The sequence below is a fragment of the Gadus macrocephalus genome, chromosome 8 (genome assembly GCF_031168955.1).
Source record: "Gadus macrocephalus chromosome 8, ASM3116895v1".
Taxonomy (NCBI): Eukaryota; Metazoa; Chordata; class Actinopteri; order Gadiformes; family Gadidae; genus Gadus; species Gadus macrocephalus.
In genome coordinates, this window is record NC_082389.1 from 5,196,896 (window position 1) to 5,223,951 (window position 27,056).

At 46.7% G+C, this 27,056-nt stretch overlaps 1 protein-coding gene across 1 annotated transcript in view; it reads right to left on the bottom strand.

The window, feature by feature from the left end:
• The window catches only part of tnr (tenascin R (restrictin, janusin)), a 126,884-nt gene that overhangs the window by 50,003 nt on the left and 49,825 nt on the right, over nucleotides 1–27,056 (bottom strand). The window contains 9 exon segments of the mRNA XM_060058372.1: nucleotides 607–661; nucleotides 663–752; nucleotides 1,226–1,321; nucleotides 1,324–1,346; nucleotides 9,966–10,442; nucleotides 13,286–13,448; nucleotides 14,343–14,434; nucleotides 15,324–15,534; nucleotides 17,291–17,438. Of these exon segments, the coding sequence (XP_059914355.1) occupies nucleotides 607–661; nucleotides 663–752; nucleotides 1,226–1,321; nucleotides 1,324–1,346; nucleotides 9,966–10,442; nucleotides 13,286–13,448; nucleotides 14,343–14,434; nucleotides 15,324–15,534; nucleotides 17,291–17,374 (1,291 nt within the window). The 5' untranslated portion in view covers nucleotides 17,375–17,438.

Consider the following 27,056-nt stretch of genomic DNA (forward strand, 5'->3'; position numbering starts at 1 on the left):
TGTGTGTGTGTGCATGTGTGTCCAAGTGTGTGTGTGTGTGTGTGTGTGTGTGTGTGTGTGTGTGTGTGTGTGTGTGTGTGTGTGTGTGTGTGTGGAGAGAGTGAGAGGGGTAGAGAGTACGATCCAAGTGATGGGATATCCTGTCTTGCTATTGGATTGCTCCGGGGCGTGATGAGAGATTGAGCATTGAAGGTGAGCCTGGGTGTGTAGTAAGTCGATGTTACCAATCTCTATTTTACTGAACACGGGCCTTGTTGTACCGCACATCTACGAGGAGAAACGCACATCCCTCCTGCAAACGCAAGGTGGCTGCCTTACGCTGCCTTGCGTTTGGACGTGTATCGCTAGCCTCATAGCAATTAGGAATCAATCACACACTGACGGCGAGTCAACCATTCAAGGCGACAGCCAGCTCGTAGGGAGCGGTGCCATGCTCAATCAACCCGCGCTCTCTCTCTCTCTCTCTCTCTCCTCTCTCTCTCTCTCTCTCCTCTCTCTCTCTTCTCTCTCTCTCTCTCTCTCTCTCTCTCTCTCTCTTTCTCTCTCTCTCTCTCGTCTCTCTCTCTCTCTCTCTCGTCTCTCTCTCTCTGCGGGGGCCCCTCTTACACGTGGACACGGTGATGCTGCTGGGCACGCTGATGCTGTTGTTGATGACGGCGAACCACGTTGATGTTGTACTCCACGCCGGCGCCCAGCTCCGAGATCAAGCAGCTAGTGCTGTTTCCCCGGCAGCCTCAGCTCCAGCTCCACGCCTGGGGACCGGCGAAGACCCCCACCGGTGAGACCCTCACAGACAGACGAGACAGACAGACAGACAACAGACAGACAGACAGACAGACAGACAGACAGACAGACAGACAGACAGACAGACAGACAGACAGACAGACAGACAGAAGACGAGGGTGGGAGATGGGACGGACGTACTGATAGGGAGACGGATGGACAGGAACGGACAGACATGCAGACAAACAGATTAGCAGACAGACAAACCGACAGACAGATAGAGAGGCAGACAGACAGACAATCCGACAGACCGACAGACCGACAGACAAACAGACAGACAGACAGACAGACGGACAGACAGACAGACAGACAGACAGACAGATAGAGAGGCAGACAGACAGACAACCGACAGACCGACAGACAGACAGACAGACAGACAGACAGACAGACAGACAGACAGACAGACAGACAGACAGACGACAGACAGACTGGCTATGCCCACCTCCAGGCTGCTGGGGGCGTAGGTCAACAGGAAGTCGGTGAGTACGGCGGATCCCTCCCACTCCAGCTCTATGGTGCGCTCGGTCACACCGCGCACACACGCACGTTCATGACAGCTGCCACTGCGGAGAGGGGACAGCACCAGAATGTGGGTCAAAGGTCGGTACAGCAAGTGGTGTTATTAATCTTGATGACCTGTTGGTGATTAACACAAACACAAAGTGATAAGAGGGAATTGATTTCAATAACATCCTAACGAGAGACATGGGGCTCATTGCCTGTTGGTTGGGAGGATAGGATTGACAGACAGACATATAGATAAGACAGCAAAGACAGGAAGACTCGTCAGTCAGATAAGAAAGACAGTCAGAGATACAGACGGACATATATTCAGTCGGAGAGACGGAGAGTCAGACCGACAGACAGACAGTCGCTAGAACTGAGAAACACACCTCACAGGCCAGGCGAAGGAACTGACATTTTAATTCAATTGATTCAAGAATGATTGCATTAATTATGTATGATGGGTGAGGGCGCGTGTCTGTTGTTTGTGTGCGTGAGTATAAGCGTGTCTATATATGTGTATGTGAGAGACAGATAGAGAAGCCAGGAGAGGAGCTCATAGTCTATCTTCTCTAAACCCAGAGCCACAAGCCTGTTAAAAGTATATTTTACCATATCGGCATCTGAAATTATCGTTATTCTAATCCTGATTGAACGATGACTCAATCCTCTGCTGCCCACCTGATAAAGGAGAGAGAGAGAGAGAAAGAGAGAGAGAGAGACAGAGACAGAGAGAGAGAGAGAGACAGAGAGTGAGAGAGAGAGTGATAGTGAGGGAGAGAGAGCAGTGAGGGAGAGTAAGAGAGAGAGAGAGAGAGAGAGAGAGAGAGAGAGAGAGAGAGAGAGAGAGAGAGAGAGAGAGAGAGAGAGTAAGAGTAAGAGAGAGAGAGTAAGAGAGAGAGAGAGAGTAGAGAGAGAGAGAGAGAGAGAGAGAGAGTAAGAGAGAGAGAGAGAGTAGAAGAGAGAGAGAGAGAGAGAGAGAGAGAGAGACGAGTGTATACACTTTTTAACGACGTCAAGCCGGCTTATACGACCTGCAGCTTTTATGCGTAGGGGGGGAAAAAAATAACCCACTCACAACGCACACGACAGCAGGTGGCTATTGAGCACACCCCGCAATCAGCACCCACCGGGTGGGCATGGGCCTCCCAGCCTGGCAAGTAGCTCACGGCAACAGTCACTCACTGCACGAGTGTGTGTGCGTGCACCTGTGTGCCTGCGTGCGTGTGCATGTGTGTGTGTGGGTGTGTGTGTCTGTGAGAACATGAGCGTGGGAGACATTGACATTCACACAGGGCAAAGTAGAGAAGAGCACCGGGCCATAAACCTGAGCACTGCCGCTGAATGCAAATAGGCGGGAGGCGGTAGAAACACACATATGAGCCCCCAGAGGCTGCCCCCCCGTCCCCCGTCCCTACCCAGGCAATGGGACAGGACGGGACGGGGGGGGCAGAGGACAGGTGAGGAGCCGGCCGGGGGTAAAAAGGGAGGATGAATAAGATGGGAACCCAAATGTTGTCTGCAGGATGAAAATAGTCAGCGGAAAACAGCCGTGGTTGCGGGACAACCCGAGGAGAGATGAGCAAGGTAAGAGGAGTAATGGTGGGAGACGGTGGGAAATATGAGAGACAGATGGTTAGCTGAGAGGAGAAATAACAGCTAATATATACGACACCAGAAACAGACTAGCAGCGGCAAACACATTACCGAGCCAGAAGTAGGGGTGAGGAAACACAAACACACACACACACACACACACACGCAAACACACCCACGTAAGCGAATACACAGACAAAAACAAACACACCCAATCACACACACACAGACGCATAGACAAATAAGTAGCACATGGACACAAACACGCACAAATATATACACAACCACAGACACACACACGCTCACATACACATACACAAGCACCCACACACACACACACACACAAACGTTCAAACACACACGCGATAATACACAGCGATACTAGGAGTGCAACAACTTGTTTAACAGCTATTTTTCCGCTCTGCATCTCCAAGTAATTCCATAAGGTGTGTGTGTGTGTGTGTGTGTGTGTGTGTGTGTGTGTGTGTGTGTGTGTGTGTGTGTGTGTGTGTGTGTGTGTGTGTGTGTATGTGGGGGGGGGGGGGGGGTGAGGCACAGTGCTGAGTCGTCCTCGGGAGGAAAACCACAGACATATTAGCATCCGCTTGTGTATACGATGCAGACACTAACTCAAACACACACTCATATACACACACATGCACACACACACACACACACACACACCCCATCATATACACACACATACACACACTCACTCACACACTCATACACTACACACACACTCATACACACACACACACTCATATACACACACATACACACACTCACTCACACACTCATACACATACACACACACTCATATACACACACAAACACACACACATACACACACGCATACACACACGCTCGCTGGGCAGATGGGCCCTCACAGCTTCCTCACTCCATAGCACTGGCCTCACAAACTACACCCAACAAATAACAAGGGTGAGGAAAATGGAAGTAGAAGGGGAAAAAAAACAACGATTTTTCCTTCAGTATGTTCCCCCTACGCTCCCTCTCTCTCCCTCCCTCCCTCCCTCCCTCCCTCCACCTCTTCCTCCCTCCCCCTCTCCCTCCCTCTCTGACATGAGTAGGAGGGAGGGGATCTGGAGGAGGGCGGGGAGATTATCTGAAGAGATGAGAAGGAGGGAGTGATTGACAGGGAAGGGGAAGACGGCTGGCAGATGAGCTGCTCAGAAAGACTCCAACACCCAGAGCAGCAGCGGTGCACATTTCCCAGCGGGGCCTTTTTTAAACACTTCACCAACGTTACTTTGAAGTGCCGCTCAGCGGGGGTCAGACAAGTCAGTGCCTCTGAGTTCCTGATGTAACCGTTTGAAAAACTACAGATTTGTTTTTGGGGAATGGTAATTTTGTTTTGTGAGAGTTTGAGCTGAATAGAAAACGCTCAGCGATAAATAGAAACAATATGACTACTTTGTTTTGTAATTCCACCGCTGCGCATCCCCTGTGAACCGCTGTGTGGATCTGTGTGTGTGTGGTGTGTGTGTGTGTGTGTGTGTGTGTGTTGTGTGTGTGTGTGTGTGTGTGTGTGTGCGTGTGCGTGTGCGTGTGTGTGTGTGTGCGTGTGCGTGTGTGTGCGCCTATAGACTCAGCCTGAGGTCCATGATGATCGAGCAGCGATACAGCCTTGTCTTGTTTTACAGGTTAGGACCCCCCACATTAACTCGGCCGGAATGTGAAGCACAACATTTAAACTGTTGTGAATTATTAATCCCCAGCACTGGGTTTATTTACTTAGACTAAATAAAGTACTTAAAAGGCCTTTTCCAGTATTTATTCATGCCATGTGGCAGGAATACACTCGGCTCGCGCTGCTGGTAGGAGATCATGATTTTTGACTAATATATTCGGGCAACCCGGGAAATGAATATCATAAAATATCACCGATATGACGAATTTATTTCGAAACCCAAACAATTTCTGATGTATCATCCAAATAATCACTGGTAATATGCCGTCAGACAAGCGAGACAACCAGAATAGTGTCGGCTCTGCACATTTCCACCTGACGCAGATTTAAATTGGGTAAAAATATATATTATACACACATCAAAAAAGATCATTCCAGCCCGGCTCCATATAGCACCCTGTCACACAGCCACATCCTATATCGAGCTAAGACGAGCTGTTGCTGCCAGGACAGCTGACACGATTATAAATTAGATGCGCCGACCGCCGCGAGCCATCTGCCAAGCTGTGGAGTCGAGACCAGGAAAAAGAAAGAAAGAAGAGTGCACAAACATCTGATCTGATATCGCCCCTCGAAAAGGAGGCTGATACCGCTGGCCTCAGCGAGCAGCAACCAGACGAGCATCAGACGCACCTAGTAGACCATCCCCCCCCCCCGTCCCAACTGCACCCCCCCCCCCCCCCCCCCCCCCCCGATCTAGGCCACCCGTCTGATGCTGGTCTGGTCCCGGGAGCCTATGAGGAAGTAGAGTCCCCCTTAATGGAGACAGCACCTGGGCGACGGCGGAGGAGGAGGAGGAGGGGCTGGCTGATACAATGGAAGTGCTGAGCAGGAGGCTCACCGCGCTGTTCTGTTTTATGTGCGTCTCGGATAATGAGGTATCAGGTTGGCTCGCAGTTGGGAACGAGCATCGGAGGATAAGACTGTTTTTTTTTTCGTACATGGAGGGGTTGTGATGCGAGGACGTTGTGGTGTGAAGTGGGTGTGGTTGAGGTCGGATACAGACGGGGGGGGGTGGGGGGGGTGGCTGGATCGCAGCTGTGGGTGGGGAGCCTAATGAGGCGATGGCTATATACTCATGTACGTTGTGCTCTCCCTTCCGTTGAGGCTGGGTCTCCAGGCGCGGAAAACAGCAGATGTAACACCCATTACGTTCTGATCATTTTAAATTAATAAGCAAGTGGAGGATTATTGGTCTGGCTGTCCTTCCTAAACCCTGTGGTAGCCTACCTGGCTACAGCGACAAAACATGCTAACGCAGGAGCAATGAAGGCCATGCGACATGTGACACGAGACATAGCAAAACATGCTAGAGCAGGAGCAACAAGGCCATGACATGTGACATAGGAAAACATGCTAGAATTGGAGAGGCAAAAGTCATGACATGTGACATGAGACATAGCTACATTGTGTATGATTGAACAATAATAGAAAAGTTTGAATAAGATAAAGTATTTTACAGTCTTTTCGAAAGCCGAGATATTTGAGAAATTCCGTTTTTTGGAGACGCTAGGCAAAGTCAGTGAGACACGTCGGCATGCATAATTAGAGCCACTAAAGGTTAGTTTTCGGGAGCCACTGACAGAAGACTATTTAGATGGATCTGGCCTGCAGTCATGAAGTCACATTAGGCCTAATCAGTTTGTTATTACACCAGGCAGGGAAGACCGATGAACTGAAACCTTGATTGAATGCAGAGTGCAAATAATAAGTGGGAGGATCAGCGATGCATTCAGCATGGTCACCACATCACTAGCCCCGAGCAATGCTAAAGGTTTTTACAATTACACTTAATAAGTACGCTAAATATTTAAATCACGACAATCTGTGTTCCTCGTTTGTCCGACACGTGGAAATAGTTGTAAGTATACCACCAATTGTTATTAATAATAATTCATTGTTGGAGACTTTATTTATTTTACCTACATGGTGTTGTCCTCAGAAGCACCCACAGTTGTGGTCACGGTTTGTAGACATGCAGGTCACATATTTTTAGGACACAGCAGAAGGGCGTTTAAGTTCAATAGGAGATTGACATCTGGCATTTTGTCCGAGGCATTTTTTTATTCTAGCTAGTTTTTTGGGGGTTTGCTTGTTTGCCAAAAGTCAATGTCATGGAAGTGATGCAGAGCATATCATGAACCGATGCAATGGTGTCTCTCTCACACAAATACATACGCACACAAAAACACACACACACGCAGACACACAAAGACACAAACGCATACAAACACATGCACGCACACGCACTTGCAGACAGAAACACAGATGAACGCAGAAACGTGCAGACACATACACACACACGCACGCCACACACACAAACACAGAAACACACACACACGCAGAAGCAGACACACGCTGACACATACACACACGTACACGCATGCACGCACACTGAAACACACAAACACGCAGATACACACACACATCCGAATGCAAATGAGCTTCCTGATCCTGCTGTCGTACAATCCAGATACTAAAGATATGATCGCAAATAAATATTCCTTCCAATTTCTACTTTGCCATTTTAGAGAAGCAGCATTGCAAAATGGCCAATTCAAATACCATTCTGTCGTCGCATAGACGGAAAATCAATTTCTGTTCAGCAAGCCAATTATTATGCCTGTTGAATGGCTACCCGATTCTGATCAAAACTACGATTGCCAGTCCTCCAACGGCTGGGATGGGCCATGAATGGCAGTGAGAGGAACTCGGTGTTCTCTGAGAGACGCAATAGTGTCAGCCATGGCCTGTTTCCTAAGTGTCTGTGTGTGTAGTGTGAATAGACATAGCAAAACATCCTGGTTGTCATCCAAATAATCGCAATTCTGTTCATTGTAAAGTATGAATGATTTATGTCAGGATGCATTATATTTTAAATGAACATTGTTGTGGTTCCCTTTGGGAACAATGTTTGGTGACAGAAGTAATACAGCAACACGTGGAAGACGTGAAAAAATAAATGACCATGGATTGTATTACCCGACTTATAAAGCGCAGTTCTTTTAAGCGCTGTAGCAACACGATTGAATATTAATAAGCAGGATGCTTCGTTCCTGAGATAACAACATTTGAAGAATATCACGTCCATGGATACCATTGAGAAAAGAATGACTCAAGTACCTGCATTGCTAGAGCTTGCTATTGCTGTAATGTTCCTGGAAAAAAAACACAATTCCTCTGACTCATTATTTTCCATAGAGGTCGAAAATAGGCCACAACATATATTGTACCCTCCAATTCGATTCTAGGCAACACTTAAAGAGGATTCTCTGCAAATAGAGCAGCCATACACAAAAACCCAGATCTCATAATAAATAGCTATTGTCAGACTACGCAGGCGTCCTTAGAAGCAATAAATATGAAACAGAAACATAACGCGGAGAATGTCACAGGCCTTGGAAATATTCTCTCTCTCTCTCTCTCTCTCTCTCTCTCTCTCTCTCTCTCTCTCTCTCTCTCTCTCTCTCTCTCTCTCTCTCTCTCTCTCTCTCTCTCCCTCTCTCCCTCTCTCTCTCTCTCTCCCTCTCTCTCTCCCTCTCTCTCTCTCTCTCTCTCTCTCTCTCTCTCTCTCTCTCTCTCTCTCTCTCTCTCTCCCTCTCTCTCCCTCTCTCTCTCCCTCTCTCTCTCTCTCTCCCTCTCTCTCTCCCCTCCCTTCTCCATGAGCCCAATGTGTGACAGCTGTCACCGACGGCGACGGAGGGATGGAGGAGGAGGAGGAGGAGGGAGGCTGGTCTGGTGTTGGGTGTCTAATGTTTTGCCGTGTCAGCGCCCAAAACATTAGACACCCAACGACAGACCAGCAGCCACAGCCCCGGGATTACCTCAGATCCTACAGCGCTAATACGACGCTCTGCATCCTCCCGGGTGGAGAGACACAGACCTTGTGACGGATGACTCGGCCTAGCGCTACACCTGGGGTCCTATCGCTCCACCCAGGTTCCTATAGCGCTCCACAGACGCCCTGCACTCACCCGCCTCCATTTTAAACATTACTGCACATACATCTGCAACAACAACAACAACAACAACAACAACAACAACAACAGCGGGGAAAAAAACACCCCTTCTGGGCTGGGTTATTTCTTTCTGTGTTTTTTTTCCACCGAAAGGGTCAAAGTTCGTTGAACCCCAAGGCCACTGTGGCGGGGAGCGGGCCATCCATCAACCGGAGACGGCCGGTCAAGCTGTAGTGTCGGTGTGTCGGTGTGTTGTTATGTTGTTGCGGCGGGTCCGGTCACAGTCTGTTTGGCACCCCGTGGAGGGCGAGGCGGTGGCGGAGGCGAGAGGCTCTGGCGCTCTGACACGATGAAGAGTCTAAGAGGCGCTGACAGGTGAAGGGCTGTAATCAAACAGCACCGGGGGGTGGTATGGGTTTACAGGGCTGTCACCGCATCACTGTTTCAGACCTTCATCTAACTACCACCACCGTTTGCTGGAGTCGATACCATGAATGGAGTCCATGAGTTGGTTTGATATCAGATATCTGTTGGTCAAACCTTTGCAGGAAATGATTTGATTGCACTGAAGGAGAAATATGATAAGATATTGTTGGCTTGTGGAACTTGATGCATAATGTTTAAATAAGGGATGCCTCGTAGGGATATATTTATGCGTCAAACATTTTAAACATTAATAGCATATCGTATATTCTCAAGATGTATTATTCAATTGGGATTTGATTGGCAGATTGTCACCCTTAGTATTCTGTTTGAAAATGGTTTCCCAGTAATGCAAAAATGTCGTAAATAAAACAAAAAACAAATAAATATATTTAAGCCCGGTAATTATGGAGACCAGCAACAGCCCACAGCATTTTCCTACCTGTCTCATTCAACCCCAGTAAAAAAACGTTACTGCCCCTGCAGTAGGAAAAAAATTTAATAAATTAACTTGGACTTGTCAAAGGTCACCCAGAACACATTGAGAATTCAGTTTGGCTCGATTATTATTCCAACTCAACAAGGTCACAAAGACACAGAGTGACAACGAATGCCAACAATGCCAAGACCGGGAAACTCAACCTTACAAGCAACGAGACAAACGCCATTTATAACACCAAAAATAATAATTACAACAAAGCAAAAACACACTTAAAAGGTGACATATTATACCACCAAGCCGTCTTGAAAATCGGCCTCTTCTGACATCACAAGTGGGCGTGTCCACCTAGATGGATGACGGAGAGATGAGCATCAGTTGCTTACGGTCCACTGGGTAGGCTGGTAGACTCATCCATCCAGCATACGTGGACACGCCTAGATGGCTTGTAACGGCTAATCACACTCACACCTGGTGGTATAATATGTCACCTTTTAAAGGATAAAAACCAGCGGCCCCCCCGGCACCAGCACCCGCACCCGCCTACCTGAGTTGCAGTCGTCGCCGGCGAAGCCTTCCTGGCAGACGCAGAAGCCGTCCTTGCACAGGCCCTTCTTGCTGCAGTTGTTGGCGCAGTACACCAGAGAGCAGTCCTCCCCCACGTAGCCGGGCCGGCACTGGCACGTGGCGTTCACGCACGCCCCCTGGTCGGAGCAGTCGTTCAGGCAGCGGCCCAGCGTGCAGTCCTCGCCAGTGTAGGCCTCCTCGCACACGCAGTCGCCGTCGATGCACAGGCCCCGCCCGGAGCAGTCGGACGGGCAGCGCGGCTCCGAGCAGTTGTCGCCGCCGAAGTCGCGGTCGCACGCGCACTCGCCCTCCACGCACACGCCTTGGCCCGAGCAGTCGTCGGGGCAACGGGGCTCGGAGCAGTTCTTGCCGCCCCAGCCCTCCTCGCACACGCAGCCGCAGAGGTCGAAGCTGAAGCTGCCGTGGCCGCCGCACGCCGGCACGAAGTCCAGGCGACCTGGAAAGGAGGGACACGTGTTGAGACGAACGCAAACACACAAACACGCAGACCTAGCCTTGTAACATTACCTCAGCCTTTGTAGCATTATCTCAGCCTTTAACCATTGCCTTAGCCTTTTAGCATTACCTTAGCCATGTAGCATAACCTTTGCTTAACTACATGGACGTTCAACTTCACGCCTTTAGCACTCCGGTTCACATTTGAGGGCAGGCTGGTCTAGAGGTTTGGTTTGATGCCCAGTCCAATGTCTGCAGTCAGGCATCCTTGAGCAAAAGGCCTGAACCCCTACCTCCTCCTTAATGACTTAATAAGTCTGAGTTCCCTGGAAGCTACCCTGGATCACATCGTCTGCTGAATGACTAAAGATAAATAATAAAATATCGGGAACATTTTGTTTGGATTTTGATTTTGTGTTTGATATCCATCGTTACACCGTGGTATGAACTGGTCCGTGCCAGGAAATGGCAAGAAACTGAATCCTGGAAGAACATAATTCACCGGGAGTTAGCAGAACCCGACAAAACCCCCAAGGTTGCTGATGCGAGGGGGCTGGGCAGATAAATGACAGCATCGGTAGCACCACAAGGAGAACACTGATGGAAGCCGTGAATAATAACCTGAACTTAAGATATCAAACACTGAGTTATCATCCGCTTGTTTGAATGTGTTCCATCGTTTCTAATATAGATGGTTTTTTTTTATTTGAGCTTCAAGGAACTGCTTAATAATTTAGCGTAATTAAATTTGTCACATCTATTACACAGTCCTTTTCAATAACTGAAGAAGTGTGGGGAGATTGTGCAAATTTGTATAACGCAGCATTTGGCGAATGTGTGTATAATATGCACGTGGAATGATGTGTTATGTGGAATGTGACGTGTAATACATGTATATTAGATTCATTGTACATGCATTACATATGCAGTGTAGTGTAAATGATGTAGGGTATGAAATGTAATTTTGAAATTGCAGCACTGCAAGGAAAATTAAATAATAGAACAAAGAGAATGACTTGATATACTCAATATCATTGTATCTGAAAATAACACCCATAATCCAACCATTGCCCAAAGAGAAAAAGCCCCAATATATATTGGTTAATAACACACTGGGCGACATCAAACTGAACATATTAAAACAGTTTGGGAAGTTGAGTAAACATTGCAATTAAAATATGCAATCATACAAACAGAAAGCAATCGCAGAGATCTCCAAGGACGTGTGTGCTTGAGGGACCCGGGAGTAGCCAATAACCACAAGTCCTTGATCCCTCTTAGTTCCCCCCTTACTGTCCATGATGGCATCAGTGCACGATAGGGCGATACCGTGCTGCAAAAACATGAAACCCACAAACAAACAAAGAGCTTGTGTATATCACGTTTAGATTGACGTTTTCAAATCCTCTGCAGGCAAACTCTACGCCTGTTATTCTGCTTATATTCTGTGGTCTCATTTTAGGTCTGTCTTTACTGCTGTTGCAGTGGCATGCTAATGCATTAAACTCACAATCTGTGGTTACCGATCAACTCACATTTGTAAATCCTCAGCAGACCGATGATTTACAACCTTTCCTGCTGCATTTGTTTATATTCCACAGGCACATTTTAAGGCTGACAGTTCATAAACAGCCAGCTCCCTGAGCTGATATAACAATGAATAGAGTTATTCTCGTAATGATACTTTGCTGTTTTCTCCGTCCCTCCCTGCTCACGTAAACCTGTTTCAAATGCAGAGCGTGACTGATGGAGAGTAAAACACACTCTAGCCATCTGAACACTCTGATTTTAAATAGCCACACTGTTATTGTTTGACTGTGTTATTTACCATTATCCAATTCAGTTGACACTAATACAGTTCATGTCTCCCCCTTGTTTAAAATACTATTAAATACGAAATTGTTAAAGCTCACTCTAAAACCCCCGCTAGCACAATCCCTTTGAAAGGATTCAGCCTCTGATAACAACTGATGCAGGGGGGGGTAGCCAATTCTCATCCCTGCATTTGTATTCAAACACATGATGCTGCACCGTCTCCGGAAATATGTATCTCGGCATCGGCAGAATTTCCCCCAAAACAGCTTCTTCGCACTGTGAAGCACGTTCTTGTGTTCTCTCTGTGGCATAGATAATGCGTAAAAAATGGAAAATATGGAGCGAGATGCTACAAAGCAACGTCTACACACGGATTTTTCAATCCGACTTTTTGTGATCAGATCTGGCTGATCCCATCACAAAAGTCGCTCTGCATCCCGACTTGGCACTTGGATCACATTGACATGACAAGTGCAGCCAGGAGTCCACAGCTACATACTTTAGCTGTTTCATCCTGTAGCTGTACATTTGCAGGCACTATAAACCTTTATATCGTTGAACAAACAACTAAATGTGTAAATTCACGAGAGGCGTCAATGACACACAATCTGAAAGACTTAAAGACCTGAAGAATAATAGTCTCACATCCGGCAGACTAACTTTCGACTGGGTGAACTTTCTTTTGTTTCGTGTATCTTTTAAACAATCATCTTGCTTGGGGCGGAGATATGGAGGCGTGTAATTACCAAAGAGTGAACAGAAACTCAGCCACGGCGAGCGCACTAAACACCACTTATCAAAACCCTCTTCTCAGACATCCATCTTCCGACCCCGCAAACGGAAAAAAAACTCCTCTGCCACAAAAGAGGAAACAGGGCGTGACCTCGCCCCGCCCTTTTATCAATTATCTCAGCCCACCCCCCCCCACCCCCCCACCCCCCACCCCCCCCCCCGCACAGAATATCTACCATGGTACAGAAAGGACCGCTGGGTCTGAGATGACCGACACACAGCAACACCCCGACCCACCGGTGGCGCTGTTGTCCCCACAGCAGCTGGAGTCGCAGTGGGCGCGGAGCAGGGACACCTCGCGCTCCAGCATCTCGATGCGGGTGGCCAGCTGCTGCACGGTGGTGGCCGACGGACAGCCACACGCCGCCTTGGGGATGTTGATGCGGTGGGTGAACGTCACCTGGACATGGAGCAAGGGGGGAAGGGCCATTGTCAGGAAAGGCTTTTAAACAGGTAGTGCACAGAGCGCTTACACATTCACATTTATTTATATATATATATATCAAACATTCATCTTTTAACCACACGAATGAGTAGAATACCTCTATCACAAAACAGGAAAATATGTATATTTTCCATGCACATATATATAGTATACTTTTTTCCTAGACATATCTTTTCTTGTAAAGTTATATAACAACATTTACTTTATATCCATGATCCAAAAAAATTAGGACACCTTATACTTTTGTTTGAAGGAGCCAATGGAAAGGGACTGTTTTTTGCAGCTTGCTTCGTACACGGTTCAAGTTTACTTTGTTTTGACACTACATTTCTACAATGTACATTCAGGAGCTATCTAACATAGCTTTGGGCTACAGAGTTGCATCCTGGTTAGTGTTGAATCCACATTGATCCTTCCTGCTGTTAGATTCGTCACAAAGCTTGTTTTGCAAATGAAAGAAGACTGAAAAAATACTGCGGAGCAACAGATGAAATGTGTTCTCAACCGACCGTGAATGCGCTGAAATACACGACTAGTCGCACGCTTTTATTTTGTAAGAGATTAAAGGAGTGTTTTTTTGTGGCTCCTTCCTGCCACTGAGGGACAGCAGATAATAAATCACTTCAGAATCAGACATGGATCCCAAATAACTGCCGGCTGAGATAAAACACTGTTACCGTGAATTCTCATAAATTACTGGCCCACGATATTACCGTCATTATAATCCAATTATAATCCATCACTCATTTGATTCGATGTCATTACATATTCCTCCCTCATCTTTCTACCTCGATCAATGGATTCCTTCTCCAAACAATAAAACACTTTTAATTAAAAGATAAAAGCTACCTGGCTGTCGGTGTCCACGGTCTGCTCTGTGTACTCTGTGGGCCCAGCCAGAGCCTCCATGGGGGGTCGGGATCCCAGATCCGCTCGGACATCTGGCAGGAGAGACAACAAGGGTTCATATTCACGTTGGCCACCTTAGCAGGCAGTAGTAGCAGTCGGTTTAGTGCTATTTTTAGCTGATGCTGTCAGAGTGTGTGTGTGTGTGTGTGTCTGTGTGTGTGTGTGTGTGTGTGTGTGCGTGTGTGTGTGTGTGTGTGTGTGTGAATGTGTGTGTGTGTGTGTGTGTGTGTGTGTGTGTGTGTGTGTGTGTGTGTGTGTGTGTGTGTGTGTGTGTGTGTGTGTGTGTGTGTGTGTGTGTCTTTGCATTTGTCAATGATGTGTGTGTATCTTTGTCTGCGTGTGTGAATGTGTGTGTGTGTGTGTGTGTGTGTGTGTGTGTGTGTGTGTGTGTGTGTGTGTGTGTGTGTGTGTGTGTGTGTCTTTGCATTTGTCAATGATGTGTGTGTATCTTTGTCTGCGTGTGTGAATGTGTGTGTGTGTGTGTGTGTGTGTGTGTGTGTGTGTGTGTGTGTGTGTGTGTGTGTGTGTGTGTGTGTGTGTGTGTGTGTGTGTGTGTGTGTGTGTGTGTGTGTGTGTGTGTGTGTGTGTGTGTGTGTGTGAGTGAGTGAGTGTGTGAGTGAGTGTGAGTGCATATAGATGCAATTGTTTGCATGTAAAGGTGTACGTGCGTGTACAAAACACCTCCTGTGTGTGTACGTGTGCCTGTGTGCGTATGTGTGTGTGTGAGAGAGTATGCATGCGTGTGTTTGTGTGTGAGAGTATGTGTGTGGGTGTGTTTGTGTGTGTGTGTGAGTATGTGCGTGTGCCTGTTTGCGTGTGTGTGTGTGTGCATGTGTGTGTGCCTGCAAGATAACAGATAAAGTCCATCCACTACACAGATGGACAGGAGGCCGATGTCACGTTTCAATCCCAAATGATCACCTGGAGCGGAGGAGGACTCCAGGTCCACGGAGCAGAGAGACTCCATGGGCACATTGATGTTGTACACGTGGTTGAAGACCACAGCTTGCTCCCCGAGGCTCTGATTGGACAGAGCGGCAGAGGCCAGAAACTCCTCCCCCGGGGCCTGCCTCTTCACTCTGACGGTGCGCACCAGCTTACTGTCCCCCGAAGGAGCAGCGAGAGAGGGCGTCTGAAGAGAGAGGAGAGAGAGAGAGGGAGCGGGGGAGAGAGGGGAGGAGAGAGGGAGGGGGACAGGGAGGGAGAGCGAGATAGAGACAGGGAGGGAGAGAGGGAGGGGGACAGGGAGGGAGAGAGGGAGGGGGACAGGGAGGGAGACAGAGAGACAGAGAGTGGGATGGAGAGAGACAGAGAGAGGGAGACAGAGAGTGGGATAGAGAGAGGGAGAGAGAGGGAGAGAGAGAGATAGAGAAAGATAGAGGGAGAGAGGGAGAGGGGGTTGGAGAGAGGCAGAGAGAGGGAGAGGGAGGGAGGGAGGGAGAGAGAGGAGAGAGGAGAGAGAGCGGGGTTGAGAGGGGAGGAGAGAGGGAGGGGGACAGGCAGGGAGAGCGAGATAGAGACAGGGAGGGAGAGAGGGAGGGGGACAGGGAGGGAGACAGAGAGACAGAGAGTGGGATGGAGAGAGACAGAGAGAGGGAGACAGAGAGTGGGATAGAGAGAGACAGAGAGAGGGATGGAGAGAGACAGAGAGAGGGAGAGAGAGAGATAGAGAAAGATAGAGGGAGAGAGGGTTGGAGAGAGGCAGAGAGAGGGAGAGGGAGGGAGGGAGGGAGAGAGACGGAGAGGGGGAGAGAGGGAGAGAGGCAGAGCACGGGAGATAGAATGAGGGGGAGGGACAGAGAAACAGCGAGAGAGAAAGAGAGGGAGAGGGGAGAGAGAGACCAAGACAGAGAGAGAGAGTGCATCATAACTGGCACGATAAAATAACGCATTGTTTTGGCAGGCCGAACGCATACAATTTCAGATGAAAACCAATTTATATTTTTGGTATCTGCGGTGCTCTGAATTAATTCATGAATATTTTAAATTATTATTATACTGATAGAAACGACATAGAAATTATTAAGTGCTGAAATATTCTTTAAAAATGGCGATGTGACCGTGAGCTGAGATGTAATGTCAGCATTATTTAATACCTGGGGATCGGGGGAGGTCAAAAAGGAAGGAGGCATGAGATGATGGCCATGGGTAAGGGAAAGTGAAAAAAAAAACACTTGAAATACAAGTGTACGAGGGTTCTCCTTTTAAACATATTGACTCTATCAGGTCAATAAATGCCAATTCCCCTGAAAACGATGCTGTTAGAAAGCAATAGTTGGACACAACAGCGGTGAATGTTGGGTGACATCAGCGCAACCTTAAGAAAATCTCTGGTGTTGGTCTGGGAGATGGAGAGACCAGAGGCATGTCTCATTAGCACACTTGTTTACTGTTGCATTCTCATTAAGGGTAAGATATGCAAAAATGGATTGAAATTTCTTGACAAACATTCTGGTTTGAAAAAAATAATAACACTAAACTGAAGGTTTTCAAAAAGTGGCCCAGTGTGTGTGTGTCTGTGTTTATGTGTGTGTTTGTGTGTATGTGTGCATGTGTTTGTATGTGCGTGCAAGCATGTGTATGAATATGTGTTTCTGTGTGCGTGTGCCAGTGTGTGTGTGTGTGTGTGTGTGTGTGTGCGTGCGTGCGTGCGTGCGTGCGTGCGTGCGTGCGTGCGTGCGTGCGTGCGTGCGTGCGTGCGTGCGTGCGTGCGTGCGTGCGCACATGCGTGTCCGTGCATTTGTGCCGGCCTTCATGGAGTGCATGTACAAAACCACATTGAATATCGGAAGGGTGAACCAAACAGTGTTTCCATTTTCGAAACGAATTTGAGCGCTGTGGTACTCCATTGTTGGAGTGCTGCTTTGTCCGTGTGTGCTGTGAGTTACCTGTAAGGCCAGAGACAGAGCCAGGGTCAGCATCCAGGCTGCTGCAGGCTTCATTGTTCTGGAAGGTTTCTGCAAAAGAAGCATGCTGGCGACACAGTCCTCCACAAAGCTCTCCTCCCGCCCTTCACCGGCCGGGGAACAACGCACACTAAAGGAGGGTAACACAAGGCACAGAGAAGGACGATGTTATGGGAGACAGCCGAGAGAGAATAAAAACAAACCTACCCATGTGATGCAGTGTAGATATATCACAGCACTGCAAACACAGATCACCAACTCACCATTAACATCCATGTCATGTCATAACTGCATTTGATGATATTGATCTACTTCACAGTGATTATAATGCTTGGTTAAGGCGTTTCAGTTTCTATATAGCAAGCAGCGGGTGCGAATAAGCTTGGGTAGAAACCTTACATGCAGCCCATCTTTGCCAAGATCAACCTTGTAATAAAGATTCCTGCATTGTTCCTGACAAGTAAACAGATTAATAAACTAAAATACATTCTCTGTGTGTACATTCGTGAACGGCCTTGGTGGGAGTTGAACCCCTGGCAGTGCTGACGGCCTTGGCCTTACCAAGGGCAGCTACACCGGCCCCAAAAGTTATACATTCAAATTCGAGTGTGTGTGTGTGTGTGTGTGTGTGTGTGTGTGTGTGTGTGTGTGTGTGTGTGTGTGTGTGTGTGTGTGTGTGTGTGTGTGTGTGTGTGTGTGTGTGTGTGTGAGTGTGTGTGTGTGTGTGTGTGTGCGTATATGTGTGTGTGTGTGTGTGTGTGTGTGTGTGTGTGTGTGTGTGTGTGTGTGTGTGTGTGTGTGTGTGTGTGTGTGTGTGTGTGTGTGTGTGTGTGTGTGTGTGTGTGTGTGTGTGTGTGTGTGCGTGTGTGTGCAAACATTAGCATTAGCTCAAATCTCGCCACTAATAAATAAATAAACGCCTTTGATGGGAGGATTTAAAACGATAAATAAAGAAAGGCCCTAATCCCTGGAAGGGATCCCTCTGCCATGGATTAGCGGGAGAACATGGAAGAACCTTTGAACACATTTTCTTCAGCTCTACACCAAACATTTGATCTCTCCGGCGTGAGCGAGGGATAACAACAACAGCAGCCACAACACGACGCACCGTGTGAAGGGTGAAGGGTTTGACGGGTGGATCTGGAGCAGGGAGCGGGGTTTAGAGACGTCGCTGTACAGTAATCCTCTCTCTCTTTTCAGAGCGGAGACACTGACTACACGTCCCGTGTGTGATACGGATACCGTATGACCTGTCACCGGATCGCGGTTGTTTTAAAACAAAGGATGTGTACCGCTCGCGCACAAAGCATACGAATCACGGTAAAGCGACAGCCCGTCAGACAGACGACTGTGATGTTAATGATATCTTTATACCGTTTGTTTGTTTGTTTGTTTGTTTGAAATACAACTGGGAAAAGGGATCGCCTACGGTTTATGATGATTGGAGTAAAAGGAGGTTGATTTAATTAGAATGAATTGTTTCTTTTCATCGGGATACAATGCATGCTGCTCTGAAAACAGGGGATCATATTTGGTTTATTAATGAAGTTTGTGTTACAAATTATGCATATCTAGGTTATCTTTGTTCCCTTATTTTCTCTATCACTCTCTCTCTTTCTTGCTCACTCGCTCACATAAACACACACACACACACACACACACACACACACACACACACACACACACACACACACACACACGCGCATACAAACACACACACACACACACACACACACACACACACACACACTATCCTGGCCTGCAGAAGTGAACCCCTGCTCCATGCTAGGCTGGTGCGTTTTCTCATTATGTCTCGCTGGCTCCGATGTCACTAGAAAGAAAAATGCATCGCTCAGAACTCCCCTCCACACCCTATTCTATCCCCCGCGCACGCGAACAAAAGAAGAACGAGAATACGATGGCGCTGTCCCTGATTCTCGTGCTGTCCCCCCCCTACTTTAAAAAGGGGTTCAACGGTTAGATTTGTCACTTTAATTCATGAGGCGCCCGGCCCCTCGATGGCGCTGAGTGGATCTGCTGAAGAGGAGGCAGAGGAGGGGTGGAATTCTAATTGAGGAAGATGTGGTGTCTAAGGGGGAGATGGCAACAGTGATGAGGGCTCATTTGAAGAGGCCCTCCACCCGACTGCAGGATCTAAAGGAGCCTGACGAGTGAGCTGTGTGAAGACAAAAGGATTCAACCATGTGTACGTTTTCACAGCATGGTGGCAGACACGTACAGGGAAGCACTGGTACAACGTTATCTTAACTGGATTGGACTTGGCAAACTAGATTCTAAATTGCAGAGGAGATCCAAGCGCCACGGACCTAAGAATAGTGTGCATTATAATGTCATGTAATAATAGGAATTTAAAGAGCTGACTTTGCCTGAAAAAAAACTCAAGCAATTTGCTGAGAAGAGATGCAGGTGGATAGCTCGGCCTTTGGGACACCAATATAAACATTGTCTGTACGTGTATGTGCGTTCAAGGCTGAGATTTTTTCTGGTGTGTGTGTGCGCGCATCCGTATGTGTGTGCGCATGGTGTCTGTGTATGTCTTTGTGTTTTCACGTGCGTTTGTGTGTTTATATGTGTGTGCCAGAATGTGCCTGGCAACGCACATGTGTGTTCTACCCTTGATACAGACAGAGTGTTCCTACCACTGTATGTGTGGGCAGGACTCTGTTGGCAGCTGGTCAAACCGTGCAGCTCACAGTGGCCGCCGCGGTAGCCGTGTTCGGCAATCTTGTATCAACATCCTGCATCGCATGTAAGGGAAGGTAGGCAGGCAAGCACTCTCAGCCAGGGCCTCTCAGGGCCTCACACACACACACACACTTGTGTGTGTGTGTGTGTGTGTGTGTGTGTGTGTGTGTGTGTGTGTGTGTGTGTGTGTGTGTGTGTGTGTGTGTGAGCCAGCTGGAACAGCGCTTATCACCACACAGGCAGGTATCTTCATCAGGTTAGGTAGCAAGCGAGGCGGAGTCCAGACTTATATTTGACTCTTATATTTGCCCAGAAACGGGGAGCCCCCGACACTCTCTCTATTTATTTTTTATCAGTCAGGTGTGTGTTGTGGAGTTCCTTGATCCAGATCGTATGCTTCGTATTGATCTAGGTGTTGACTCCTTCCCCAGGTTCATGCTGTGAATGTTGATAGAGACGCTCATGGTTGCATGTACACCTGGGTGGTACTGCTGTCGTGTGTGGTGTTATGCAGTCTACACAAACACTCGTAGTTGTGTTTATGCATGTGTGCCCCTGTTTGTGTGTGTGTGTGTTGTCGTGCGTGTGATCCCAACGGTGGAGTAATAAAAAATAGAAAGTCAGTGAAGGTTAAGTTCATATTGCATCCTGTACTGCTTATGTACACTATGTTGGCCGCTCTTGATTTTTATTTTATGAATTGCTTTGGCCTTGTTGGAACATAACGTAACCATAAACTCCCAGTCGCCGCGCCAACCTCTCCCTCTTCCTCTCTTTTGGCTCCAACGCTGAAAACGCAAACTCTTTCTACCCCCGGGGACCCGACTCGTGTGCGGTTAGGCTCTGGTCTTACACGCCACGTGCCGTTAAAAACCTTTTGCAGATTTGCCAAGAGGTGTACCGGCGAGACGCATACAGATGAGGAAGAGGACGGGCTCGGACGAAGCCGACCGGAACAGGTCTTCTCCGCGGCCATTAGCCCCGGGCGCTTTCCCCCTTCCACTCGCGTTCTCAGGAGTCGTTGATAACAGGCCTCTGTTCTCAAAGGACGTGATGATGGTCGGCTGACAAATGGCCTCGCGACGCTTCCTTTGCTCACTTTCCCCGGCGTGCATAAAAAGATGGAATTGCCCTCTTCATCATCTTTGGCCACAGAAACCCCCCCTCCCCCATGGTAATCTATCGCCGGCTGGCAGAGAAGTGTCTACAGTTGGATGTCCCTGGGTTTGGAAGGATCAACTTCATTCGTCCTCGATGTGCGTTTAGGAGATGGAAACATGGGAAGGACTGCCGTTCACTGCTTTGATGTTTTTCAGAGAGATGAAAATATAATATGGTGGGTTGTCCTCTGGGTAAACGCAGCCAAAGGACTTTGGCCAACGGCGTAATGTGTTTGTAGTTGCTTATTGCATAAGACTTTAGCTTATCGCTGCACTATACTCTTATACTCTATGGATATATATATAGATATATATATATATATAGTTTCCAAAGTCACAGGATAAGTTTGAAAGGCAGTCAAAGTTACGTGAGGTTTTGTTCTTCAGTCGTCAGGTCACGGTTTCGACCCAAGCCTGCAAGCGTTTTACCATTTTGTTCTCTTCTTTTTGGACAGTTGCCCTATTGAATTGGGATTGAATCAAAAACGGATGTGAAGGTCAGTGTGTGTCCACTCTTAACCATGGAATGATGCATAAAACGCTTTGTAGAAGTCAATATTGACCGAAACTAATGAACTCTTTCACCGTTTAACAGCAGGGGACTTCAGCAAAGAATTTTGCTCTGAGAGCACACAGTCTATGCATCCATTACTTCAGTACAGAGACATGGCATCATGTCCATTTTTTTTTTTAAGTCAGTTGCCCTTCATAACATTCAGTCTTTAAGGGCTACGAAGACGCTCCAGGACTACTAGCTTAATCTACTGTTTTATGTAACACAGGGTAGGATTTCAGATATACTCATACACACACACACACACACACACACACACACACACACACACACACACACACACACACACACACACACACACACACACACACACACACACACACACACACACACACACACACACACACACACACACACACACACACACACACAGACGTATGAACAGGCCCCCTGGCTCAACGCAGCACATCGGTACAGGCCAAAGAAAAACACCACTGATGTACCGATGGCTCACTGGCGGCCAGGCGGCTTGGCAGAAACACAAAGGGTTAATTAACTCCATCACACGTGCGCACAGAAAAAAAAAAGGAAAGCTATTCACATGCTCACAAGCACACATGTATCATTTTTGTCACTGTTTGCATCCCTTTCATTTTAACAGTGGTCCACCCGCTTGGATTGCAATAGGATCTGACAGCATGGGGGCTCTCCACACAGCCAGCGATTGGAAGTGCATGAGTGAAATCAGATGCAATCTGAATGGCCTCGTAACAAACTCTGTGGTTGTATGTGTGGGAGTGTGTTAAAGTTCCCGTGAAAGAGGGGATGACACGCAGCAGAACATTTTATTGAATTCATGTATAGCACTCATTCCCGAAATTAAATATGATTATAATGATGATTATTATCATTATTGAAGAAGAAGAAGAAGAAGAAGAAGAAGAAGAAGAAGAAGAAGAAGAAGAAGAAGAAGAAGAAGAAGAAGAAGAAGAAGAAGAAGAAGAAGAAGAAGAAGAAGAAGAAGAAGAAGAAGAAGAAGAAGAAGAAGAAGAAGAAGAAGAAGAAGAAGAAGAAGAATCACATCCCATTGATGGATAGGTGGGAAGAGATAAATGAAATGTTGAGGCAAAACACTTCAAATCAGCTGGGGGCTGCAGCATCAGTTAACAGGGACACTAGAGGTGTCCTTACCTTACCTAGCCATCTGCCATGCCTTATTATCACACACATTACCATAGTACTCTATCAGGAAGTCTGTTCAGACACAAACATGTTTTAAGTGGGTGTGTGTGCATATGTGTGCGTGTGTGTGCGTGTCTCTGTACCTGCATCTGATTTGACGCGGACAGTATGTGTGTGCATCCGTGCATATGCATGTCCATCTCTACCTTTTACAATAGCTCAGTAGCTGTGTAAGCCTTTGTCTTCCGTCTAAACGCTAGAGGACAACCCAGGGCACACATCTCTCACTGCAGGCCCAGGATGCATCTCTCCTCCACGCCTGAAGTCTGACGGGCTACCCGGGCGGGAGGGGCGATCAATCGGTGCGGCAGCCTGGTGATGTCACCTCTTTATCCCGCCACACTCCACAGTCATCCTCTTCATCTTATTAGGACTTTATGGTGATCTTCTTCTTCTCACCATATTATGACCCTTTGTTCAGTTTTTGTTTATGTAACTCAGCCAAACGTTCTCAGTCACATCACAGCAAACAAGGGAATCATTCTATGTGCATATACCTATTACCTGCTCCAGCGGAAGGCTTCTTCAGCAGATTAAACGTAATTTTCTCTCTCTCCTGCACTCAGTCAGTCAGTCAGTCAGTCAGTCAGTCAGTCAGTCAGTCAGTCAGTCTGTCAGTCTGTCTGTCTGTCTCTCTGTCTGTCTTCCAGTGGCTCTATTATCCTACCTTTAATATTCTCATTGAAGGGGAGCCACAACCTCCATTTGCACAGGCTAATGGGCAGCCACCTCAACGGGAACACAACAGCCATGGCAGCCCTCTCCCATGTGGTTTATCACTCCCCCCCACACTCCCCCCCACACTCCCCCTCACACTCCCACCACTCTCCCGTCTCACTTCCACGCTTTTGTTATTCTTTGCAACTCTCTCTCTCTCTCTCTCTCTCTCTCTCTCTCTCTCTCTCTCTCTCTCTCTCTCTCTCTCTCTCTCTCTCTCTCTCTCTCTCTCTCTCTCTCTCTCTCTCTCTCTCTCTCTCTCTCTCTCTCTCTCTCTCTCTCTCTCTCTCTCTCTCTCTCTCTCTCTCTCTCTCTCTCTCTCTCTCTCTCTCTCTCTCTCTTCTAAATTTCTCTCTGGTACTACAACACAAGCCTTTTCTCATTACTCTCATCATTCTAGCCAATTGCCTTGTCTTTCTGGATCATTGGGCAATGCTCATTGGCCGCACCTGCAACCCTGGGCTTTCACCGGTCGTCTTCGCACTCCCAGGGCTCCTCTAAAGCATCGGTGGAAACCAACAAATGGATTTGGAATGAAAGCGAACAACACTCCGTGATGCCAATGATGACTGGCTGTGTGGGGGTGTGTGTGCCTAAAGCAAAAAATACCTTCTTTTTTTTTGATCTGCCAAAATGAACAAAAAATGGCCTCTACGCAAATAAAGGATAGAATGGTTGAGATTTGATTCCTTTTGTAAAGAATTATTTTTGAATTAAAATGCAGTACATCTGTAGCGCAGATGTGTTCGCCCATTATCACGTCAGTGAATCGATGTCAGTGAAATTGGTTATAAAAGAGATATCACATGAAATTAATGCTATGAGACTTAATTCCATTTCAAAATGTATAAATCTCAACATAGTCAGGTTTTAGTGTTTTAAGGTAATTTAAACCAATATTTGTTGCATAGCATGATTGTCCTTAAAATGTCTGTTATTTGGCCTCAAAACCTAAAAGTCACAGATTGAACTAGACAATGTTCTCAGTAGAGCACAGACCTCTGCCAAGGAAAAAGCTTGATAGATTGGGGCTAGCTTGGAGGGAGCCAATACCTCAGCCCAATGATACCCAAGAAAGCCCGGTTTTGAGATTAAAAAACAGTCATGAACCCCTTGGCAAAATAGGCAGGATACACTTTTGATGGTGTTATAAAAATCTATCCGAGCTTATGCCCCCTCTTACTTGGCCAATAACCAACATATCCACCAAATTTGGTCTAAATCTGTGCTCAACTTTTTGAGATATCCCGCTCACAGACAAATGCCACTACCATGCCCCCATTTTGGCTGATTTGCAAGAAAGTTAATAAATTCTTATTTGGCCAACAACCAACCTACCCACCAAATTTGGTTGACATCTGTGCTCAACCCTTTGAGAAATCCTGCTCACAGAAAACATAACCTCAATGCCAAAGGTAATCTTTGGATGTATTTATGTATTTCTTAGTTATGTTAAGTTATGATCAAAGTTATGATCAAATATTGTTTTACTGGCTTGCTGAACCTATGAATTTATGTTCTCAAATTTGCCTAGATCTGTTTATTCTATATTTCTGCCTGTGTGTATGCATGCAGTCGCTTCTGTTACGTAAGCTACATAAATAGTCACAAGTTGTTCTCCTCATGCACTTCGTCAAAACATCTGCGCTCTGAATTAATCATCGACACCGAGAGACCTACCGGTGCTTGTGAGACTGAAAGAGCAAGCCGGCCTAAAAATATATGAAATATATATCTGTAAAGATATAGAGAGAAAACTGAAATAGAGAGGAAGAAATCAAAGTTAAAAGACCCCAGCAGAGGGAAGATAAAAGGTGGGATTCAGTTAATGGACATGGGAAAGTTTCCAAAAAAGAGAGAGTAAAGAAGGTGATGTATCTTCCTATGCTTTTTGGTTGACCCAAAGCTATGGGGAAGAACTAAAGGGAGACATGCGGTGTACCAGCAGATGAATGCCTTCTGCTCTTATATTATGCCCTGTAACGATGGACATCTCTTAGCAGAAGCCATTTCCCATTTCAGTGCCAGTCAATTTGGTAAAAAAAAAAAAAAAACTAATTGAGATAGGACTAACACACAGAGCTAAAAGTTGGATTGTGGGGCAATTTTGAATTGAAGCAAATTATAGTCATTTATTTAACTCATAACATTGAAGTCTTGTTGGTTTTCTAGCCATTGGCGCTCTATTTGTCGAGCGTATTGGTAAAAACAGTTGGCTGTAATCACACATCTGACATCACAATCACAGACAATGTTAGCATCAATAAAGCAGCTATGAAACGCTGCTGCTGAGGCTAATTTGAAGGGCAAACAAGATCAGAGATGTGGTCTTAGGAAGATTAAAGTTCCAGGCTCATTATTGGCTGTATTTATTACAAGAAGCTATTTATTCATGTATTGCTTTGCATGTTTTGTTTGGACATTTGTTTAGTCATTTCTACATCATCAATTTAAGCAGGTCTTGGGTCGCTAATGTAAATTAGCAATTAGTGTGTGTTCTTTGTGGATGTCACAACACATAGTAGACAGCTATCATGGGATTGCTGATAGGTTTCTGTTGTTCCATTAACTGGTCAGGTTCATTTGAATCTCTAGTATAGGGACATTTAGACATGGCGCACAAATTGTCTGTCAATGTTAGAAGCGACGCTAGAGTCACCACTGCTGGGATGAGTGGGAGGAGATACCAGATCCACACACAGGATCTTAAAGTGTAAAATAACAACAACTTATCAGAGAGGTTTGTATCCACTAGACACCTGCATAATATATTGTCGGGAAATGTCAAAGAGTCTATTTAATATACTTAATAAACAATTTTGGTTAGTTAATGAACTCTGCCTTGGAAAGACACTCATCTGATGCCAACACAGCACACATCACACTAACCGACTCCATTACAACAACCAACAAGTCCCGATTTTTTAAGTCGGACACCTTGGCAATCTCTCGTGATCAAAATCGGCTGTCACCAGGGATCCCCCCCACAATAAACAAAAAACAATCCTAACATAGCCCACCCCACACCGCAGGATAATCTGGCAAAAATAATCAGTGCCATCAACAAATCTGGGATTTGGCGGAAGGGGTACAACGGGCACAACATCGGGCTAATTATCCTGTAGTGAGTACACAGCATTAGATACAAAGCCCTGTGAGTTCCTATTGTGTGGTTTCATGCTGACTATGTCAACTTGGAAAACCCTTTGAAAATTAGATGACCAGGGTTGGAATTCAAATAAAAAAGGGAATGTAGTCCATCAGCCAAAGACGGTTGTCAAATAGAGATATGGCCCTCCCGTCAACACATATATATCGACATGATCCAATCAGTATGATTGCTTGAAAATAATTAATGTTTTCATGAAAGTCATGTCGTTCGCCTGTTTTCTTGAAAGCCTGAATGTTG